The sequence below is a fragment of the Dendrobates tinctorius genome, unplaced genomic scaffold (assembly GCF_039654945.1).
Source record: "Dendrobates tinctorius isolate UK_male_01 unplaced genomic scaffold, ASM3965494v1 ptg000003l, whole genome shotgun sequence".
In the NCBI taxonomy this organism is placed as follows: Eukaryota; Metazoa; Chordata; class Amphibia; order Anura; family Dendrobatidae; genus Dendrobates; species Dendrobates tinctorius.
This window is the reverse complement of record NW_027361671.1, coordinates 2870318-2889588: the sequence shown is the minus strand read 5'-3', so window position 1 is coordinate 2889588 and position 19271 is coordinate 2870318. Positions and strand designations below refer to the sequence as shown.

Below are 19271 nucleotides of genomic sequence, written 5' to 3'. Positions count from 1 at the left end.
CAATCACCATGACCACTGTAGAAAAGTATTTTTTATAATTAAAATACTTGGATCCAGTTCCAGCCAGTTTGGTAATTCAAATATGTTTTCTGTCCACAGCTCCCAAACAGTTTGGGAAATTACAAATTTCTCAGAATTTTTCAGCCTTTTCCAGCCAGATTTCAGGGGTGGGTAGGGGGATAAATTCCTCACGTAGAACGTCCCACAAAGCCTGGCAGGTGTCTGCAACAATCCCAGAAAGGGTGGAAACGCCAATCCGAAATTGGAAATGGAGAGATGATAATGAATGTCTCTCCGGTAGCCAGAAATGTGATGAAAAAAGAAAGGAAAAAAATTAAGTACATGCCTTTTAGAACAATATTTATGACAGCTGTTTTGCCGAACAGAAAAAGGAAAAAAAAAAGGACATGGTAGAACTTTAATGTTTATGACTGGCGTTTCGTTTTAAAAATTACGTACCTTAGGGTCACCAGCAGATGTTCCTCAGCAGGAATTGATCTACGTAGCTGTGTGTCCTGCCTGCTAATGGCTCCTTGTACACGTAGCAGCAAATCACTGAAGCTCTGTTGAGACATCCTCGTGAACTCAAAATATTTATCCAAGTTTTCATGGAGCTCACTGTATAAGGAGTGGTAGGCTCCACGGCTCTCTCAGAGTTCAACAATGGGGTGTTGCCAAAAGCGACGACGACTTCTTATCCGTCTTTCTGTTTTCCTTTCTAGTTCACAAGCAAATGCAAAGGCAAGAAACAAGTTAACATCCAAATCCAGATTACGATAGAAACTCTCCATGCGAAGATCCATCTTGACGCTGGATACAGCAGCAAAAGATGAGGATTTCATCTGTACAAGGGTCTACATACAGAATTTCAATGAGACACGCCCATTGGGCGTGGCTTGTGTCAAGGAAATTCTCCTGGAAAAGCATTTTCCTATTGAACACATGCGCATAAAAAGCGCAAACACATGTAAAAACGCATGCAAACGCTGTGTTTTTTTGCCGTCATGCGTAAGCTGATGCGGATAAAAAATGCATTAGCATGTCGATGATATGCTGTGCACATAGACGCAAATGTGAACCTAGCCTAAGGGGTTATCGCAATGTTGCGGAACCCAAGAAAACATAATTCTGGAGTTTTTAATTTTTTCTAGTCATGCCATTTTCTGGTTGGAATATTTTACTTTATTTTGATAAATTAGTCTTTTACAAATGCAACAATACCAAATATTTTTCAATTGTTTCAATTGTTTATTTTTTAGTGGGGCAAAAGAGGGGTGATTTGAACTTTGTGGGTTTTTCTTTAACTTTTTGCTGTATTTTTTATTTTATCATTATTAATATTTGAAAAAGAAGACACTAATTGTGCCATAAGGAGCGGATCGATCAAGCCCACATGGAAATAACAATAAATAGTATTTTCATAACATTTAAAATAAAATAAAATAAAGAAAAGTAAACAAAATCCAAGGTAAGGTCACTGGTTGTACATTGGTTCGACGTGTTATTGAATATACCAGGTGGTGGTGACTCAAAATTAAATGTTAAGTTATTGCATACTTATGTAAATTAGTAAAGAGGGCTAAAGAAGAAAAAGGCAAGAGAAGAAGCTAAACCATAAACACAAAGACAAAGGGTGATGGGGAAGGGATGTATGGGAAAGAGGATGAGAGGAACAACAGATAGGTGCCTAAAGTTTTGTCCTATAAGGTCAAGGTACTTAGCAGAAGATTTAAAATCCAGCAAATAGAACCTTGTTTTGTAGAATTTATCATGAGAATTATTGATCGTGGAGGTGAGCTTCTACATAATCTTATTTATTTTTGAAAACCAGAGAGAGATTGTTGTTTGGTGTCATTTTTCCATAAGAAAGTAATGCACATTCCCCAGTATTTGTAAGCCAAAACCAGGAGTGGAACGGTCAGAGGGAAAGCATAATAGAAATATTTGCTCCACTTCTGCATTTTTCACCCACTCCTGGTTTTGACTTACAAATACTGGGGTAAAACACTCACCAAATACTTAATGTGTGCATGTGGCCTTAGTCTTCAAGGCTGGCACACACTGTTGGTGGTATGTTGGCCCATTCCTCCATGCAGATCTCTAGAGCAGTGATGTTTTGGGCCTGTCGCTGGGCAACACAGACTTTCAAATCCCTCCAAAGGTTTTCTATGGGGTTGAGATCTGGAGACTGGCTAGGACACTCCAGGACCTTCATATGTTTCTTACGAAGCCACTCCTTCGTTGCCCTGGCGGTGTGCTTGGGATCATTATCATGCTGAAAGACCGATCTACGTTTTACCTTCAGTGCCCTTGCTGATGAAAGGAGGTTTGCACTCAAAATCTCATGATACATGGCCCCATTCATTCTTTCATGTACACGGATGAGTCGTCCTAGTCCCTTTGCAGAGAAACAGCCCCAAAGCATGATGTCTTCATACCCATGCTTCACAGTAGGTATTGTGTTCTTTGGATGCAACTCAGCATTCTGTCTCCTCCAAACACGACGAGTTTTGTTTCTACCAAACAGTTCTACTTTGGTTTCATCAGACCACATGACATTCTCCATATACTCTTCTGGACAATCCAAATGCTCTCTAGCAAACTTCAGACGGGCCCGGACATGTACTGGCTTAAGCAGGGGGAGATGTCTGGCACTGAAGGATCTGAGTCCATGGCGTCGCAGTGTATTACTGATGGTAGCCTTTGTTACGGTGGTCCCAGCTCTATGCAGGTCATTCACTAGGTCCCCCGTGTGGTTCTGGGATTTTTGTGTAAATCAAGTTTATTGAAATTATACAATACAAAATCCAAGCAAATTGTAAAGTATGTGAGAATGCATATAAACCGTATCAACATGAAATTCTTGCAAAGCTGACAACAATCAATATATTGATGGGTTTACAGAGCAGTCAATAAAAGAATATTAACATGTAAAGAATGCTTGTGAAGTGAAGTTATTTACGCAACCTTAACAGGAAGATGAAAAGAAAAGAGAAAAGAGAAAGGAAATGAGGGAAAGGGGAGAAAAGAAGAAAAGAGAGGGGAAGGGAGGGGATTAGATAATCGTGTGAAATAGAATTTAAGCATTCCCCGGACCCGGAAGGCCATAAATCCCTCGATCACTCCGATAGGAGTCAATATCTGGGATGACCATCCAGGCACCCAGGGCGTCTCGAAAATCATCCAGCCAAATGAAAGGGGGGGTGTTCATGTATAGAAGAGTATCATCAGTGTCCCGATACCCATTCCTCCAACCCAGGGGTCTCTATATAAGCAAGCCAGGGAGCCCAAGTGTAATAAACTCTGTCTGTATCTCCAGCTATTTGGCCTATTATTTGCTCCATTCTATATATATCGTTAAGCTCAGCAACAAACTCAGAACGAGAAGGTGACTTTACCTGTTTCCAATACCTGGGGATCAAGTTCCTGGTGGCTGTAAGAAAATGCCTAAGAAGGCCTTTTTTGAATTTAGAGACTGAGATGTCACTCAAGGACAAAAATGCCGCTTCCAATGTGGGTCTAATATTGGTAATGGACAATCTATTGTGTAGATCAAAAATTGCTGACCACAAGTTTTTGATAGGCGGACAGTGCTAGCATATAAGAATAAATGTGCCCTCCTCCTGTAGGCATCTCAAACAGGTATCCGGGACTACTGGGAATATAGAGTGGACAGCTGAAGGGCATCTGTACCATCTTGCAAGAATCTTGTAGCTCCTCTCCTGTGATGTAGAACATAGTGAAGATCTAAATGTAAAGAGAAGGTCCTTGATCTGCCTTTGGTCGATAAAGATTTTCCCAGGTCAGGCTCCCATTTAGAGAAGAATGAAGGAAAGTCGTGAAGAGGGGTTTGCCCCTCTTGAAAGAGTTTATACAGCAGGGATACGGTATGATCTGGAGTGCTCCTAGACAGACAAAGGGTCTCAAAGGGTGTTAATGCTCTAAAAAGATTAGTCCAATTAGCCAATTTTAATATAAAACTTCTCACTTGTTCAAAAAAGAACCAGGAGCCCGCCGGAGGTTCCTCGTCTGAGAAAATATCTTGCAGCCACTTCATCTGTGATCGAGTCACATAGTCATAGACTATGGGGTGGGAGCTTTTATCTTTATTTAAAAAATTTTTCCTGTGTAGTCCTGCCGGAAAAAGCGGATTATCGTAGATGGGAGTTAAAGGGCCAGGGGATGAAGAGATCTCTAGTATTCGGCGGTTCTGGGATTTTTGCTTGCCGTTCTTGTGATCATTTTGACCCCACGGGGTGAGATCTTGCGTGGAGCCCCAGATCGAGGGAGATTATCAGTGGTCTTGTATGTTTTCCATTTTCTTACTATTGCTCCCACAGTTGATTTCATCACACCAAGCTGCTTGCCTATTGCACATTCAGTGTTAGGGATGGCGGAACGCACCAAATATAAATAATAGGAGGTGCGTTCGCCGCCCAGGTTCCACCGTGCGGTAGATGTAAACACCGCTGCTGGGTAACGGCAGACTAACTGAATGGCGGAGTACTGCACTCAGGTTAGAGTCACCCAAGTGCTAAGGCAGACTCTGTTAAATGGCACAGAGAAGCCCTAAAGAAATTAAGTATAAATGCTGGGGCCTGTTGACTACACAGAGCCAACCAGTGTGTGGCATCGCAGCCGCGAATGCCAAAAGGAGCTGCTAAGCGCAGTGCGGCAGGAACTGCAGCCGCTTAACGACAGTGCCGGAAAGCCGGACACTGTCGGACGCTAGTGCTAGGCGCGGAGAGCACAGTGGCCCAGCTAGCCACTACCTGGCGCTGACTAAAACCAACACTATGTCACCATTCGTATTATCAGAGGGCAGGGGTTTCCAATGAGTCAGTCACCAGAAAATGCATCCGTCACCATACACACAAAGCAGATAAGTCTACACTAGTGCATGCCCGAGCCGCCATGCGGGCTTTTTACAGCCATGCGCTTCCGGGACCTTCCAGTACTTTAGGAAGAACCAATCAGATCCGACGCAGGACCTGAGCATGCGACCCCTGTTCTCCACTGAGAGGTCAGCTTGCGGGCATGCCCTGTAGCACGGCGAGAGGACTTAGCCTCTGGAGTGGTTCCCTGCACAGCAGGTTGCGCTACCATTGCTGCACCAGAGGTGGCAGCAACATCCAGACTCACAGAATGGGTCTGAGCAGGTCGCCTGGATCGCTGAGATTGCTGAGCAGGACCCTGAGCGGTCGGAGGGGAATGGGAGACCGCAGGATGTACGGCTCTGGATTCCTGTTGTGCAGTCAGAAATCCGACGCCTAACATTACCCCCCCCTCCTAGGGCCGGGGGTAATGAGCCTGGCTGCGATCAAGAGTGGAGCATGGATATTTTGCCATGGACAAACCTGCGTCCCACGATGGCGTTAACCTCGAACTCGTCAGACGACAAGTCTGATGACCTAGCAGATGACTCGGAGAACCGGGCCATATGAACTGGTTTGAGGAGGGACACATGGAACACGTCCGAAATGGCTAAGTGTGTCAGTAGAGCCAGACGGTAGACCACCGAGCTGAGACTCTCGAGAACCTTAAAAGGTCCGAGGTATCGTGGCGCGAACTTGGGGGACTCGACTCGCAGCTTGATATTACGAGTAGCGAGCCACACCATGTCGCCGGGGGAGAAGCTTGGAGCGGGTCGCCGATGTGTCGGCAGACGCCCTCATCCTTTCTTTAGAGGCCCGGATAGCATCCTGAGTGCGATCCCAAATGTCGCGAGCCTCCACTGCCCAGTCTGCGACCCTGGAGTCAGCGGAGGACACTGGCATCGGGACGCGTGGATGCTGGCCATAGTTTAAAAGAAAGGGCGTCTGACCAGTGGACTCGGCCACTGCATTATTCAGGGCAAACTCAGCCAATGGTAGCAAGGATGCCCAGTCATCCTGCGTGGCAGAGACAAAATGCCGCAGGTACGTGACCAAGGTTTGGTTGGCTCTTTCAACCAAGCCGTTCGTCTCGGGATGGTAAGCAGAGGACAGGTATAGCTCAATGCTGAGTAGACTGCAGAGCTCCCACCAAAACAGAGACGCAAACTGGGGACCTCGATCACTAACGATTTTGTCCGGCATGCCATGTATACGTGCTTTATGAACAGAGTGGCAAGACCACGAGCAGAAGGCAACCGTGCGAGTGGCACCAAATGTACCATTTTGGAGAAATGGTCAGTGACCACCCAGATGACTGTACTGCCACCAGACTTGGGCAAGCCAACCACAAAGTCCATGCTAACCATCTCCCAAGGTCTTTCCGCCACTGACAAAGGATACAATAGCCCCGCCGGCCTCTGTCTAGAGGGTCTGTTCTGTGTACACGAGACGCATGCCTGCATGTATTCCTTGACATCCCGAGCCATATGCGGCCACCAATACGACCTAGCCAGGAGCTCTGTGGTCCGTTTATTGCCAAAGTGACCACCCACCCTGGAGGCGTGTGCCCAGGCGAGCACCTCCGGCCGTAGCTGAGGAGGCACCAAGGTCTTGCCCGGTGGCACTGACTCAAGAGCAACTGGAGCCACAGTCGTAAAACTCTCCGGCGGGAGAATTAGCAGAGGCTCAGCCTCTCCTTCCTCCGCTAAGACCACCGAGCGTGAGAGAGCATCCGCACGGACGTTCTTCTCTCCTGAGAGGTAGTGCAGGGTGAAGCGGAAGCGGGAAAAGAAGAGCGACCACCTAGCCTGACGATAGTTCAGGCGCTGGGCCGTCTGCAAATAGACCAGATTTTTATGGTCTGTATATACCTGGAATATACCACTCGGAAAAGGCCAACTTCATGGCTAGTAGCTCCCTGTCGCAGATGGAGTAATTCTTCTCTGCCGGTGAGAAGGTCTTGGAGAAAAAGAAGCAGGTATGCTTCCGACCTTGAGCATCCTTCTGGAAAAGGACCGCTCCTGCACCGACGGAAGAGGCATCTACCTCCAGGATAAATGATTTATCCACATCGGGACGATGTAAGATGGGAGCACCAGCAAAGTGCGACTTTATGGACAAGAAGGCCTTGGAGACTTCTTGTGACCAAGCATTCGGATTATCTCCCTTCTTGGTGAGAGCAACCAAGGGAGCTACCAGTGTGGAGAAATGGGATATAAACTGATGGTAATAATTTACGAACCCCAAAAAGCGCTGCACCGCTTTGAGTGAATGGGGTCCCTGCCAGTCCATTACCGCCAGGAGTTTGGCCGGATCCATAGCCAACCCCTGGGCCGAGATGATGTAGCCCAGGAATGGCAAAGACTCCTGCTCAAACTGACACTTCTCTAGCTTGGCGAAGAGAGAATTCGCACTCAGACGGTCGAAGACCCTGCAGACGTCTCTCCGGTGGGTGGTCAAATCTGGCGAAAAGATGAGTATGTCATCCAGATAGACCACCACCGAGGTAGAAAGCATGTCACGGAAGACATCATTGACGAAGTTCTGGAATACAGCAGGCGCATTACAAAGGCCAAAGGGCATGACCAGATATTCGTAGTGGCCATCCCTGGTGTTAAAGGCTGTCTTCCACTTGTCTCCTTCGCAAATACGGATCAGGTTGTACGCTCCCCGTAGATCTAATTTTGTAAAGATCCGAGCCCCTTGCAACCTGTCAAACAACTCTGAGATCAACGGCAGAGGGTATTTGTTCTTGACCGTTATAGCATTGAGACCTCTGTACTTTAGTCAATGCAGGGGCGTAGCTCTCTGCTCTTCTTCTGTACGAAGAAGAACCCTGCACCTGCCGGCGACACCGATTTTTTGATAAAACCTCTAGCCAGGTTCTCCCGGATATATTGAGACATTGCCTCTGTCTCAGGGAGTGATAGCGGATACACACAGCCTCTAGGAGGTTCTGTGCCTGGCATGAGATCTATCGGGCAATCGTACGGACGGTGCGGTGGGAACGTCTCCGCAGATTTTTTGGAGATGTCCGCATACTGGTGATAGGGTTTAGGAAGCGCGGAGAGATCTGCAGGCACTTCAGTGGAAGCCACCTGAAGACTGCCCCTCAGACACCTTCCCTCACAGTCCTTGCTCCAACCCAATATCTTCCCTGTCGCCCAATCGATATGAGGGGTGTGGCACCAGAGCCAGGGAAGCCCAAGAAGCACCTGGTCAATGCCATCAGGCAAAATGAGCAGGGACAGAGTCTCCCGATGGGAGGGTGAGATAGAAAGCCCAAGTGGAACTGTCTGATGGGTCACCTGAGAGGGCAAATGTGCACAGTTAACCACCATGATGGTCAGAGGCTGGGGCAGCAACACCAGGGGAATAGCGTGTTTCTGGGCGAAGGTTGAGGACATAAAATTCCCCTCGGCCCCGGAATCCACGATAACCTCTGCCTCCCAGGTGGAGGACCCACTGTCTAACGTGCTCCGGAATACCGGTTTGGGAGAAAAGGGTTTCGCATTGGACTGACCACCACCTACGGCCACAGGACGTGGACGTTTTTTCGCCCGCAGAAGACACGTGCTAGCCGAGTGACCAAACTGTCGGCACTGATAGCAACGTACAGAACTTCGCATCGGACGTGGCTTGGGGCCAGTGCGAGACACCTCCATAGGTTCAGAGGGTGCAAGCTCCTGTGCAGGGTATCTCAGCGGTTCAGTGAAGGTGGGAGCCAAGTTAACCCTTCATCTGGATTGTGCACGTTCCAGCCCGCTCCGTAAACCAGAGGTCAATGCGGGTGGAGACAGCAATCAGCTACTCCAGACTTGTGGGAACTTCTCTGGTAGCTAGAGCATCCTTGACGTGCTCAGCTAACCCTCTCCAAAACACCGGGATTAATGCTTTGTCCGGCCACTCTAATTCGGAAGCCAGTGTCCGGAACCGGACGGCATAATGGCTAACCGAGAGCGACCCCTGTGTTAGGGATAGCGATTGGAGAGATGTATCGTGTGTGATCCGTGGTCCCAAAAAGACCTGCTTCACGGCCGTGAGGAACTGAGCAGCACCCTGAACCACAGGATCATCACGTTCCCACAATGGCGTGGCCCACTGTAATGCCCTGCCAGACAATAATGAGACAATAAATCCCACCTTAGCCCGCTCTGTAGGGAATCGTGCAGCCAGTAACTCGAGCTGAATTGAGCACTGGCTGACGAATCCCCTACAGGTGGCATTGTCACCTCGAAAACTTGTCGGGGAGCTGGAGGCGAGAAATTGTCGGCATGGGCAAAAGTGTGGGCACACGTGAGACAGCCTCAGCGACTGGGCAGCAGCTAGCGCTGCATTCGCAGCTGAGTTGGCGCTCTCAATAGCCGCCAACCTGCTCTCCAGCTGCCGAATGCAGCACTGCAGCTGCTGCACGTCTGCCATTACCAGCCAGACCCTGGCGCTAGTGTAATGTTAGGGACGGCGGAACGCACCAAATATAAATAATAGGAGGTGCGTTCGCCGCCCGGGGTCCACCGTTCGGTAGATGTAAAAGCCGCTGCTGGGTAATGGCAGATTAGCTGAATGGCGGAGTACTGCACTCGGGTTAGAGTCACCCAAGTGCTAAGGCAGACTCTGTTAAATGGCACAGAGAAGCCCTAAAGAAATTAAGTATAAACGCTGGGGCCTGTTGACTGCTCAGAGCCAACCAGCGTGTGGCGTCGCTGCCGTGAACGCCAAAAGGATCTGCTAAGCGCAGTGCGGCAGGAACTGCAGCAGCTTAATGACAGTGCCGGAAAGCCGGACACTGTCGGACGCTAGTGCTAGGCACAGAGAGCATAGTGGCGCAGCTAGCCACTACCTGGCGCTGACTAAAACCAACACTCTGTCACCATTCGTATTATCAGCGGGTAGGGGTTTTCAATGAGTCAGTCACCAGCACATGCATCCGTCACCATACACACAAAGCAGATAAGTCTACACTAGCGCATGGCCGAGCCGCTATGCGGGCTTTTTATAGCCATGCGCTTCCGGGACCTTCCAGTACTTTAGGAAGAACCAATCAGATCCGACGCAGGACCTGAGCATGTGACCCCTGCTCTCCACTGAGAGGTCAGCTTGCGGGCATGCCCAGTAGCACGGTGAGAGGACATAGCCTCTGGAGCCAGCCCCCTGCACAGCAGGTTGTGCTAGCATTGCTGCACCAGAGGTGGCAGCAACATCCAGACTCACAGAACAGGTCTGAGCAGGTCGCCTGGATAGCCGAGATTGCTGAGCAGGACCCTGAGCGGTCGGAGGGGAATGGGAGACCGCAGGATGTACGGCTCTGGATTCCTGTTGTGCAGAGTCAGAAATCCGTCACCTAACATTCAGTCTTCCCAGCCTGGTGCAGTGCTACAATTTTGTTTCTGGTGTCCTTCGACAGCTCTTTGGTCTTCATCATAGTGGAGTTTGAAGTGTGAGTGTTTGAGGTTGTGTACAGGTGTCTTTTAAAATTAATAACAAGTTCAAACAGGTGCCATTACTACAGGTAATGAGTGGAGGACAGAGAAGCCCCGTAAAGAAGTTACAGGTCTGTGAGAGCCATAAATCTTGCATGTTTTTAGATGACCAAATACTTATTTTCCACCAAAATTTGCAAAATAAATCTTGCCAAATCAGACAAGGTGATTTTTCTGGATTTTGTTTTCTCATTTTGACTCTCATAGTTGTGGTCTACCTATGATGTCAATTACAGGCCTCTCTCATCTTTTTAAGTGGGAGAACTTGCACAATTGGTGGCTGACTAAATATTTTTTTCCCCACTGTACATGTTTGGTATCTATAAACTCGTAATAAACTGGAGAATCATAATGGCATGTCACTTTTAGCATTTAGCGACCATGGTAAAAAAAAAAAAAAGTATGGAATTGCACTTTTTTTTTGCAATTTCACTGAACTTTGAATTTTTTTTTCTCATTTTCCAGTACACGACGTGGCAAAACCAATGGTGTAGTTTAAAAGTACAACTCGTCCTGCAAAAAAAAAACCCTCACATGGCTATATTGAGAGAAAAATAAAAAAGTTATGGCTTTGGGAAGAAGGGGAGCAAAAAACGGAAACTCAAAAACAGAAAAACCCAAGGTGGTGAAAGGGTTAATGCTGTCCTATCACTTGTGCTATACATAACAATGCACAAGTTTAGAAAATAAACAAGGGACAGGTAGATAATACAGGTGCTTCTTACAAAATTAGAATATAATCAATAGTGATCTATTTTAACCCCTTAACGACCGCCGATACGCCTTTTAACGGCGGTAATTAAGGGTACTTAAACCACAGCGCCGTTAATTCACGGCGCTGTGATTTAAGTGAATAGCGCCCCCCAGTGTCGGATTTTCTCCGGGGTCTCGGCTGCCAGGGGTAGCCGAGACCCCAGAGAACATGAATCGGTCGGTTTTTACCGACCCCCGCTTTTGCGATCGCCGTTATTAACCCTATAACGGCGACCGCAAAAAAAAAAAAAAGCCGCAATTTTACATTTAATTTCTCTTTCCTCTGAGGTGATCGCACATCAGAGGATAGAGAAATAGGGTCCCCGATCCCCCGGTCCACTCCCGGTACCTCTCCCTTGTCCTCCGTCCCCTCCCGGTGGTCCCGCGCCCGCCGGCGTCATCCGATGGGCGCCGCCATCTTGAAAATGGCGGGCGCATGCGCAGTGCGCCCGCCGGGAATCTGCTGGCTCCGGCTGGCAGATTCCATTCATTATTTTGATCACTATGATAAACGATCATAGTGATCAAAATAATAAAAATAGTAGTACATAACCCCCCCGTTTATCACCCCCTTATATAGGCGCACACAATGAAATAAAAAAAATATTTTTTTTTTCAGTTTTCCATAAGGGTTAGGGTTAGGCTAGGGTTAGGGTTAGGCTAGGGTTAGGGTTAGGCTAGGGTTAGGCTAGGGTTAGGGTTAGGCTAGGGTTAGGGTTAGGCTAGGGTTAGGCTAGGGTTAGGCTAGGGTTAGGGTTAGGTTAGGGTTAGGCTAGGGTTAGGGTTAGGCTAGGGTTAGGGTTAGGCTAGGGTTAGGGTTAGGCTAGGGTTAGGCTAGGGTTAGGGTTAGGCTAGGGTTAGGGTTAGGCTAGGGTTAGGGTTAGGCTAGGGTTAGGCTAGGGTTAGGGTTAGGCTAGGGTTAGGGTTAGGCTAGTGTTAGGCTAGGGTTAGGGCTAGGCTAGGGTTAGGGTTAGGGTTGGGCTAGGGTTAAGGGTTAGGGTTGGGCTAGGGTTAGGGTTGGGCTAGGGTTAAGGGTTAGGGTTGGGCTAGGGTTAGGGCTAGGGTTGGGCTAGGGTTAGGGCGAACTAGGATTAGGGTTAGGGTTGGGATTAGGGTTAGGGGTGTGTTGGGGTTAGGGTTGGAGCAAGAATTGAGGGGTTTCCACTATTTACCAACTTTGGGGGTCTAAAAATTGGGGTCTAAAAAATCACTTTTGTGGAAATAAAAAAGACTTTTTATTTTCACGGCTCTGCGTTTATAAACTTCTGTGACGCGCTTGGGGGTTCAAAGTGCTCACCACATATCTAGATAAGTTCCTTAGGGGGTCTAATTTCCAAAATGGGGTCACTTGTGGGGGGTTTCCACTGTTTAGGCCCATCAGGGGCTCTGCAAACGCAACATGATGCCCGCAGACCATTCCATCAAAGTCTGCATTCCAAAATGGCACTCCTTCCCTTCCGAGCTCTCCCATGCGCCCAAACAGTGGTTCCCCCCACATATGGGGTATCAGTGTACTCAGGACAAATCGCATAATAACTGTGGGGGTATGATTTCTCCTGTTACCCTTGTAAAAATAAAAATTTGGGCGCGAAAAGATCATTTTTGTGGAAAAAAAATGGATTTCTTATTTTCACGGCTCTACGTTATAAACTTCTGTGAAGCACTTGAAGGTTCAAAGTGCTCACCACACATCTAGCTAAGCTCCTTCATGGGTCTAGTTTCCAAAATGGAGTCACTTGTTGGGGGTTTCCACTGTTTAGGCCCATCAGGGGCTCTGTAAACGCAACATGATGCCCGCAGACCATTCCATCAAAGTCTGCATTCCAAAATGGTACTCCTTCCCTTCCAAGCTCTCCCATGCACCCAAACAGTGGTTCCTCCCCACATATGGGGTATCAGCGTACTCAGGACAAATCGCATAATAACTGTGGGGGTATGATTTCTCCTGTTACCCTTGTAAAAATAAAAATTTGGGGGCGAAAAGATCATTTTTGTGGAAAAAAAATGGATTTCTTATTTTCACGGCTCTACGTTATAAACTTCTGTGAAGCACTTGAAGGTTCAAAGTGCTCACCACACATCTAGATAAGTTCCTTAATGGGTCTAGTTTCCAAAATGGGGTCACTTGTTGGAGTTTTCCACTTTTTAGGCACATTAAGGGCTCTCTGAACGCAACATGGCATCCAATCTTAATTCCAGCCAACTCTGCGTTGAAAAAGTCAAACGGTGCTCCATCCCTTGCGAGCTCTGCCGCGTGCTGAAAAAGGGGTTTACCCCCACATATGGGGTATCGGCGTATTCAGGAGAAATTGTACAACAAATTTTGTGGTTGATTTTCTCTTTTAACACTTGTGAAAATAAAAAAAATTGGTTCTGAAGTAATTTTTTTCCAAAAAAAAGTTAAATGTTAATTTTTTCCATCCACATTGCTTTCGTTCCTGTGAAGCACTTAAAGGGTTAATAAACTTCTTGAATGTGGTTTTGAGCACCTTGAGGGGTCTAGTTTTTAGAATGGTGCCACTTTTGGGTATTTTCTGTCATGTACACCCCTCAAAATGACTTTAAATATGATGTGGTCCCTAAAAAAAATGGCTTTGTAAATTTTGTTGTAAAAATGAGAAATCGCTGGTCAACTTTTTACCCTTATAACTTCCTAACAAAAAAAAATTTTGCATCCAAAATTGTGCTGATGTAAAGTAGACATGTGGGAAATGTTATTTATTAAGAAATTTATGTGACACATCTCTCTGATTTAAGGGCATAAAAATTTAAAGTTTTAAAATTGCAAAATTTTAAATTTTTTTGCCATATTTCTGTTTTTTTCATAAATAAACACAAGACTTATCGAAGAAATTTTACCACTAACATGAAGTACAATATGTCACGAAAAAACAATCTCAGAATCAGCAGGATCCATTAAAGCGTTCCAGAGTTATAACCTTATAAAGGGACAGTGGTCAGAATTGTAAAAATTGGCCTGGTCATTAAGCTGCAAACTGGCTCTGTCGCTAAGGGGTTAATTATTTGTTTTTGGTTTTGGCCAGTTATCAACAACTGATAACTGGCCAAACACCACACCTGAGTAATCTTGAGACTCATAAAACTCCTGTATTATAACATTGGCTTATAAAGCCACCAGAAATAACTAATCTAAAAGTTTCCAAGTGGCACATACTTTCAGTTTTTCTTTAACGATGAATCATCACAGAATAGTTTCTTGACCATTTCTCAGAAATGTGTCCTCAAGTTAATCTCTTACGATAATTGGGAAACTTGAAGACTTCTTTCCTCATTCTCCGAGCTCTATAAATACAGCTGCAGGACAGGCTCCGGTATCATCGCAGGTAAATATATTGCTGGATACTGGAGCAGAGCGACAAGGATGGAGCAGATTCTGGCTCTCGTCGTGATTCTGTCCTGCTTGATGATGTCTACTGCTGTAGAGGTAAGAAAGATTATGCCAGGACTCAACCTTCGGAGCCTTCAATGAGTGTATCATGTCTGGTTAGATGCAATGAGAATCTATGGCTACTTACTGGGATCTTCTCATTTTCTCTCTAAATAGTAATATTTACATGAAATTCAGATTTATTAATGTTCTCTAAATGAAAGTTACCAGTAAGCAGCTCTTCTAGGAAAATCAGACCCGATACCTGGACGAGAGCTGCAAATTGATTTAAAGTTGCATTCATTTGAGACGATGGAACCACCATAAAGGAAACATCATAAATGTTCATTAATGGAATTGTACAATTTTAGCAATGGAATATTTTATTGCTAAAAACTGTATAATTTCTCTTTTTTTTAACATTTACATGCTCTCAGCTTTCAATCATCCAACAATTACTTCCTGAGAATAAAAATCTGTTCTGGTCATGTAATCACACCAGATCTCAAATTTTTCAAGATTTAGTAATTGTGCTGTAAAGCCGACCATACACAACTTAAAGCTTTGTCTCGTTCTATTTTTCTGACTTCCCCATACACATGAACGCTTTTTCAGTGGGGAGAAGGCTGCTGCCAAAGAGCTGTGGAAGTGGCTTATTTAATGGAGAATAAATGTGCCAAGTGTTTCCACATCAATTTTAAACATCATCTATTGGGAGTCAGACAATGCTGATATCAGTGGGTTCAACTAACTTTAGTGGATTGTATATGGGGGCCTTTAAGGGGTTGTCCAGGTGTGAATCCTCACATCGTGTGCAGCGAGGATTCTTTAGTTGAGAATGTGACCTTACGGTAAGGGATATGCATTCTCCTCACCACATTCCAACTAGACATGCTAGGCCTCACTCACTTGCATTGAGCGTGTACACACAGGTCTACTCGTAATGTGACCGGACATATGCAAATTTCAAACTTGGGGTCACATGACTGCTCAGTCTCGCCACCAGCGCCAGAGAATCCTCACAACGTGCACAGAGAGTGATGTGTGTATTCAAAAGTCTGCAGTCACATAGAGCGACTGCAGACTTTCATGAATAACCCAGAAAGACCCTTTAACTTTAAGGAGCCATGCACCCAAGTCTCCATCATGTTACCAGAACAAATCATGATAGCTTCATCTGGTATTACCCACATAGTTTTGTGAGGTGTTTTTATTTATTATTCTATATATTGTTTTTTTGCTACCAAGCATTCATCAGTTATTTCTCTCTATTGTGTAGTCTGCACACTGCAATCTTGAAGGTCAGTGGAAGAATGACCTGGGCTCCAACATGACCATATCTGTGGTCTCCAATAGTGGACTATTTAAAGGGACCTACCTAACAGCTGTATCCGCTACTAATAAGACCATTGTGGAATCACCTCTTATTGGATTTCAGCAACAAAGTGATGCTCCTACATTCGGATTTACTGTCAAGTGGGCATTTACAAGTAAAGTATTTTTTTCTTGAGATTTACATTATAAGCAATGTATGCAAGCCATGCATGATCATCCATCAACATCTGCTGAGATTTCTATTAACAGAGTACAATACACAAATATTGTAAATAGCAAAACAGGAGAAAAAAAATATTTTGAAATTTATGAAAGTTACTTGTATTACTGTTGGTGCAGATTCAATCACAGTGTTCACGGGTCAGTGTTTCATCAGCGAAACGGGACAGCCTATTCTACAAACCACTTGGCTGCTGAGATCAGAAGGTGCTTTTAAAGATAACTGGCAGCAAACAAGGTAAACTAATGTAACATGGTATGCTTAAAAGGAATGTGTCAGTAGGATCAACCCTCCTGGGCCGTCTATATTGGCATGCAGGTCATAGGAAGCTGAATAACATGATGCCTTGATATATGCAGTCTGACGACTTATTCCAGGGATATCCACATTTTTCTTAATATGTAAATGAGTTGTTAAGATCTATGGGCTGGACGTAGATCTCTGATAATCTCCCCCCAGAGTTTATTTTAAATGACTGACAGTCTGCTCTCCTTTTTCTCACACTGGTAATGCCCACTTTCATTTAAAATAAGCTAAGGAGGCAGATTATCAGAGACATCCATGTCTGGCCCATAGATCTTAACAGCTCATTTGCATATAAGATAACCGTGGATTTCTCAGGAATAAGACAGATAAGATACGATCGCACATATCAAGATATCATTTTATTCAGATTACTATGACCTACATGCCCATATAGATGGCCTAGGAGGGTCCATTCTATTTACAGGTGCCCTTTAATTTTATGATTAATAGCCAAAGCATTTTCTTATAATGCACCACTCCTATACACCCTGAGCCTTCCTGTTATTGAAGGATGCCACTCTTCTGTGTGCATGGAAATCGTAAGGTTCTCAAGTATCCACCCCAGTATTCCCGAGAAGCTAAGCTAAATACAAAGGGTAGTATGACACATGCTATAGTTTTATGATTTCCTTAGGATTTGTACAGAATCAAGGCAAACAAAGATAGAAACCTCATGTGCCTTTATTAAAGCCCTTGGTACAAAATAAACACAGCCATGACCAGACGTTAGTTGCCAAAAAAGTTCACTGCCTGGAAATGCAGCAAGGGCTTTGAACACTAAGGGGCTGATTCATCAACGTGTTTATGCCAGTTTAACACTTTGAAAAGTCACAACATTTTTGCATCAAGTTGCAGGGAAAAATGTAAGACTTTTTGCATTTTCACACCAGTTCCAACAGTTCAGCCAAAGAATGGGTGTAATGGAATCTGTCCACCAAATTCATCAAAAGTTAGACCAGAAATGTTACTCCAACCCCAGCATTTCTGGCATCGGTGTACAATGCAAGCCTTAATGAAATGGCCCCTAAGTGTCCCCTTCAAGCAGATGTTTGCTTTGAACAGTAATTTTGAAATTTTGACACCCTGTAACGAGATCCTTTCAGAGCGGCTGACTACCTGACATGGATCATGTCCACCATAGGCCTCAAGAGATCTCAGCATTGCCAGATGTGTCAGCTGTATGGTGGATGCAGTTACACTAGAAGCTCTGAGGTCCTCACACATATGCTGTCATATATAAGGGGTGGTTAGACACTTCCCTTTACCCTTACCATCCTAAGCATTTCTAGAATAAGCACAAAATATGTCATAAGTGCATCAAATACATTGTTATATTAGCAGACAAAGTATTGCTAAAATAAGGGCATTATGTTTTATTTTACATTTTCTCTACATTTTCTTCCAGAGTTGGGAATAACATTTTTCAGCCAATGTAATAACATTCCAACTAAGAGTTCTTGATTGTCAGCCATCAGTCACAGAGATCTGACACACTGCGATTGAACAAGTTGGAATTTACAATGACGGATGAAGAGTTTGTCTGGAGAGCAGGAATGTCCATCAATAAATCAATAAAGCATATTTGTCACATACAATGTAACTTGCTCATGGTGTTTGTATGTTGGATGCATCTATGATACTTGTTACAGTTCTCAGGACAGGCGATTGTAGTTCTGCGTTAATAAAACTAATGATCGTCATCAGCAATTTGAGTATTAGGGGCATTGGCATTTCAGCCTTTCATGGGAATAACTTTGGCCAGGTACTGGCCACAAGAGATGGAGCTGCAGAATCAGCAGAGCGCGGCTGATCTACGAGGTTTCCATACCATCTCCTGTGGTCGGCACATGAAAGGTTGAAATGGGAATACATTTTTGAGGTTTTTTTTTTTATCCATTTTTTATCATTAGATTCGGCAAAAGCGTCAGAACTCTACTAATAAGCTGTTTGACGGTGCAGGAGCACCATGTCCACCTAATTCTTTACCAGTCACAGCACCAAACTTTTAGTTGGGAATGTATTAGATAACAGACCCAAATCACATTCACTTAAATTTTTTTCCCTATTTGATCACTGCATTGAAAAAAACATAATTAAAACATTTGCCCCAACCCCAAAAGTTCTATAGGGGTTTTTACTGCTTTTCACAAGACATTTAAGGCTGACATATTTTTAATAAGGGACTGGGACTCTTCTTTGGGTAAGTCCTCTACACTGGGACAATTAATCTGTACAGAAATTGTTTTTTTCCTCTACGTATTCCACAGATTCCAAAGTTTCCACACACCAGTTCTTATTAGGCATACTATAATCATGGATCAATATCAGATTGGTGGGGGGAGGTTTGATGTTGGCACAGGTTTTTTCTGCTGTTTGCTCATGTAATCAGTGTATGGAGTTGCACAGCACAGAGCTCCATGTAGTATGTAGTGGCCATTATCACGTGCCACACACAATCTCACTCACGTGAGTAGGATCAGAGGTGTGGGTACCCCATCTATATAGGAGAGCCCCTTCTCTGCATACTGTTCTACTCCCTCTTATACTATGGCCTCGATTCATCATTGCCTTTGCACCTGTTTGTCTAGTTTTGGGCTTTTTTTTTTAAATTCTTTGCACCCAATTCATTATTCTATTTGCGCCATTTTTGAAGTGTAGTTTATATTTGCTCTCCTGCTTTTTTGGGGTTTGTTTCTGCTTTGTGGGCAAAGTCTAGCAATTCCAGATATTTAAGCCCAATTCATAAATTTTAAGTTTTTAATAAGTAAGAAAATGTGGGGCAAACAAATTTGATGTGACTTTGGAAGTAAAAAAGAAAAATAGTTCAAGACAGGAGTTTTCTTTTGTTTGTTTTTTTTTACTTTGCGCCAAACTCATGAATCGCATGTGCCATAAGGATGAATTTTTCACCTAAA

The 19271-nt window shown here is 44.8% G+C and overlaps 1 protein-coding gene and 1 long non-coding RNA gene across 2 annotated transcripts in view; both read left to right on the top strand.

The window, feature by feature from the left end:
- The window catches only part of LOC141088407 (uncharacterized), a 44862-nt gene extending 44020 nt beyond the window's left edge, over nucleotides 1-842 (top strand). Inside the window, exon 4 of the long non-coding RNA XR_012231952.1 lies at nucleotides 723-842. This is a non-coding gene — a long non-coding RNA (uncharacterized lncRNA). The remainder of the gene's footprint in view (nucleotides 1-722) is intronic.
- A 13467-nt stretch (nucleotides 843-14309) lies between these two features.
- Nucleotides 14310-17951, top strand: LOC141095646 (avidin-like). Its single transcript, XM_073581844.1, has 4 exons — nucleotides 14310-14552; nucleotides 15775-15985; nucleotides 16170-16287; nucleotides 17762-17951. Exons 1-4 carry the CDS (start codon nucleotides 14490-14492, stop codon nucleotides 17790-17792), a joined length of 423 nt encoding a protein of 140 aa, XP_073437945.1. The 5' UTR covers nucleotides 14310-14489; the 3' UTR covers nucleotides 17793-17951.
- Nucleotides 17952-19271: the final 1320 nt, after the last annotated feature.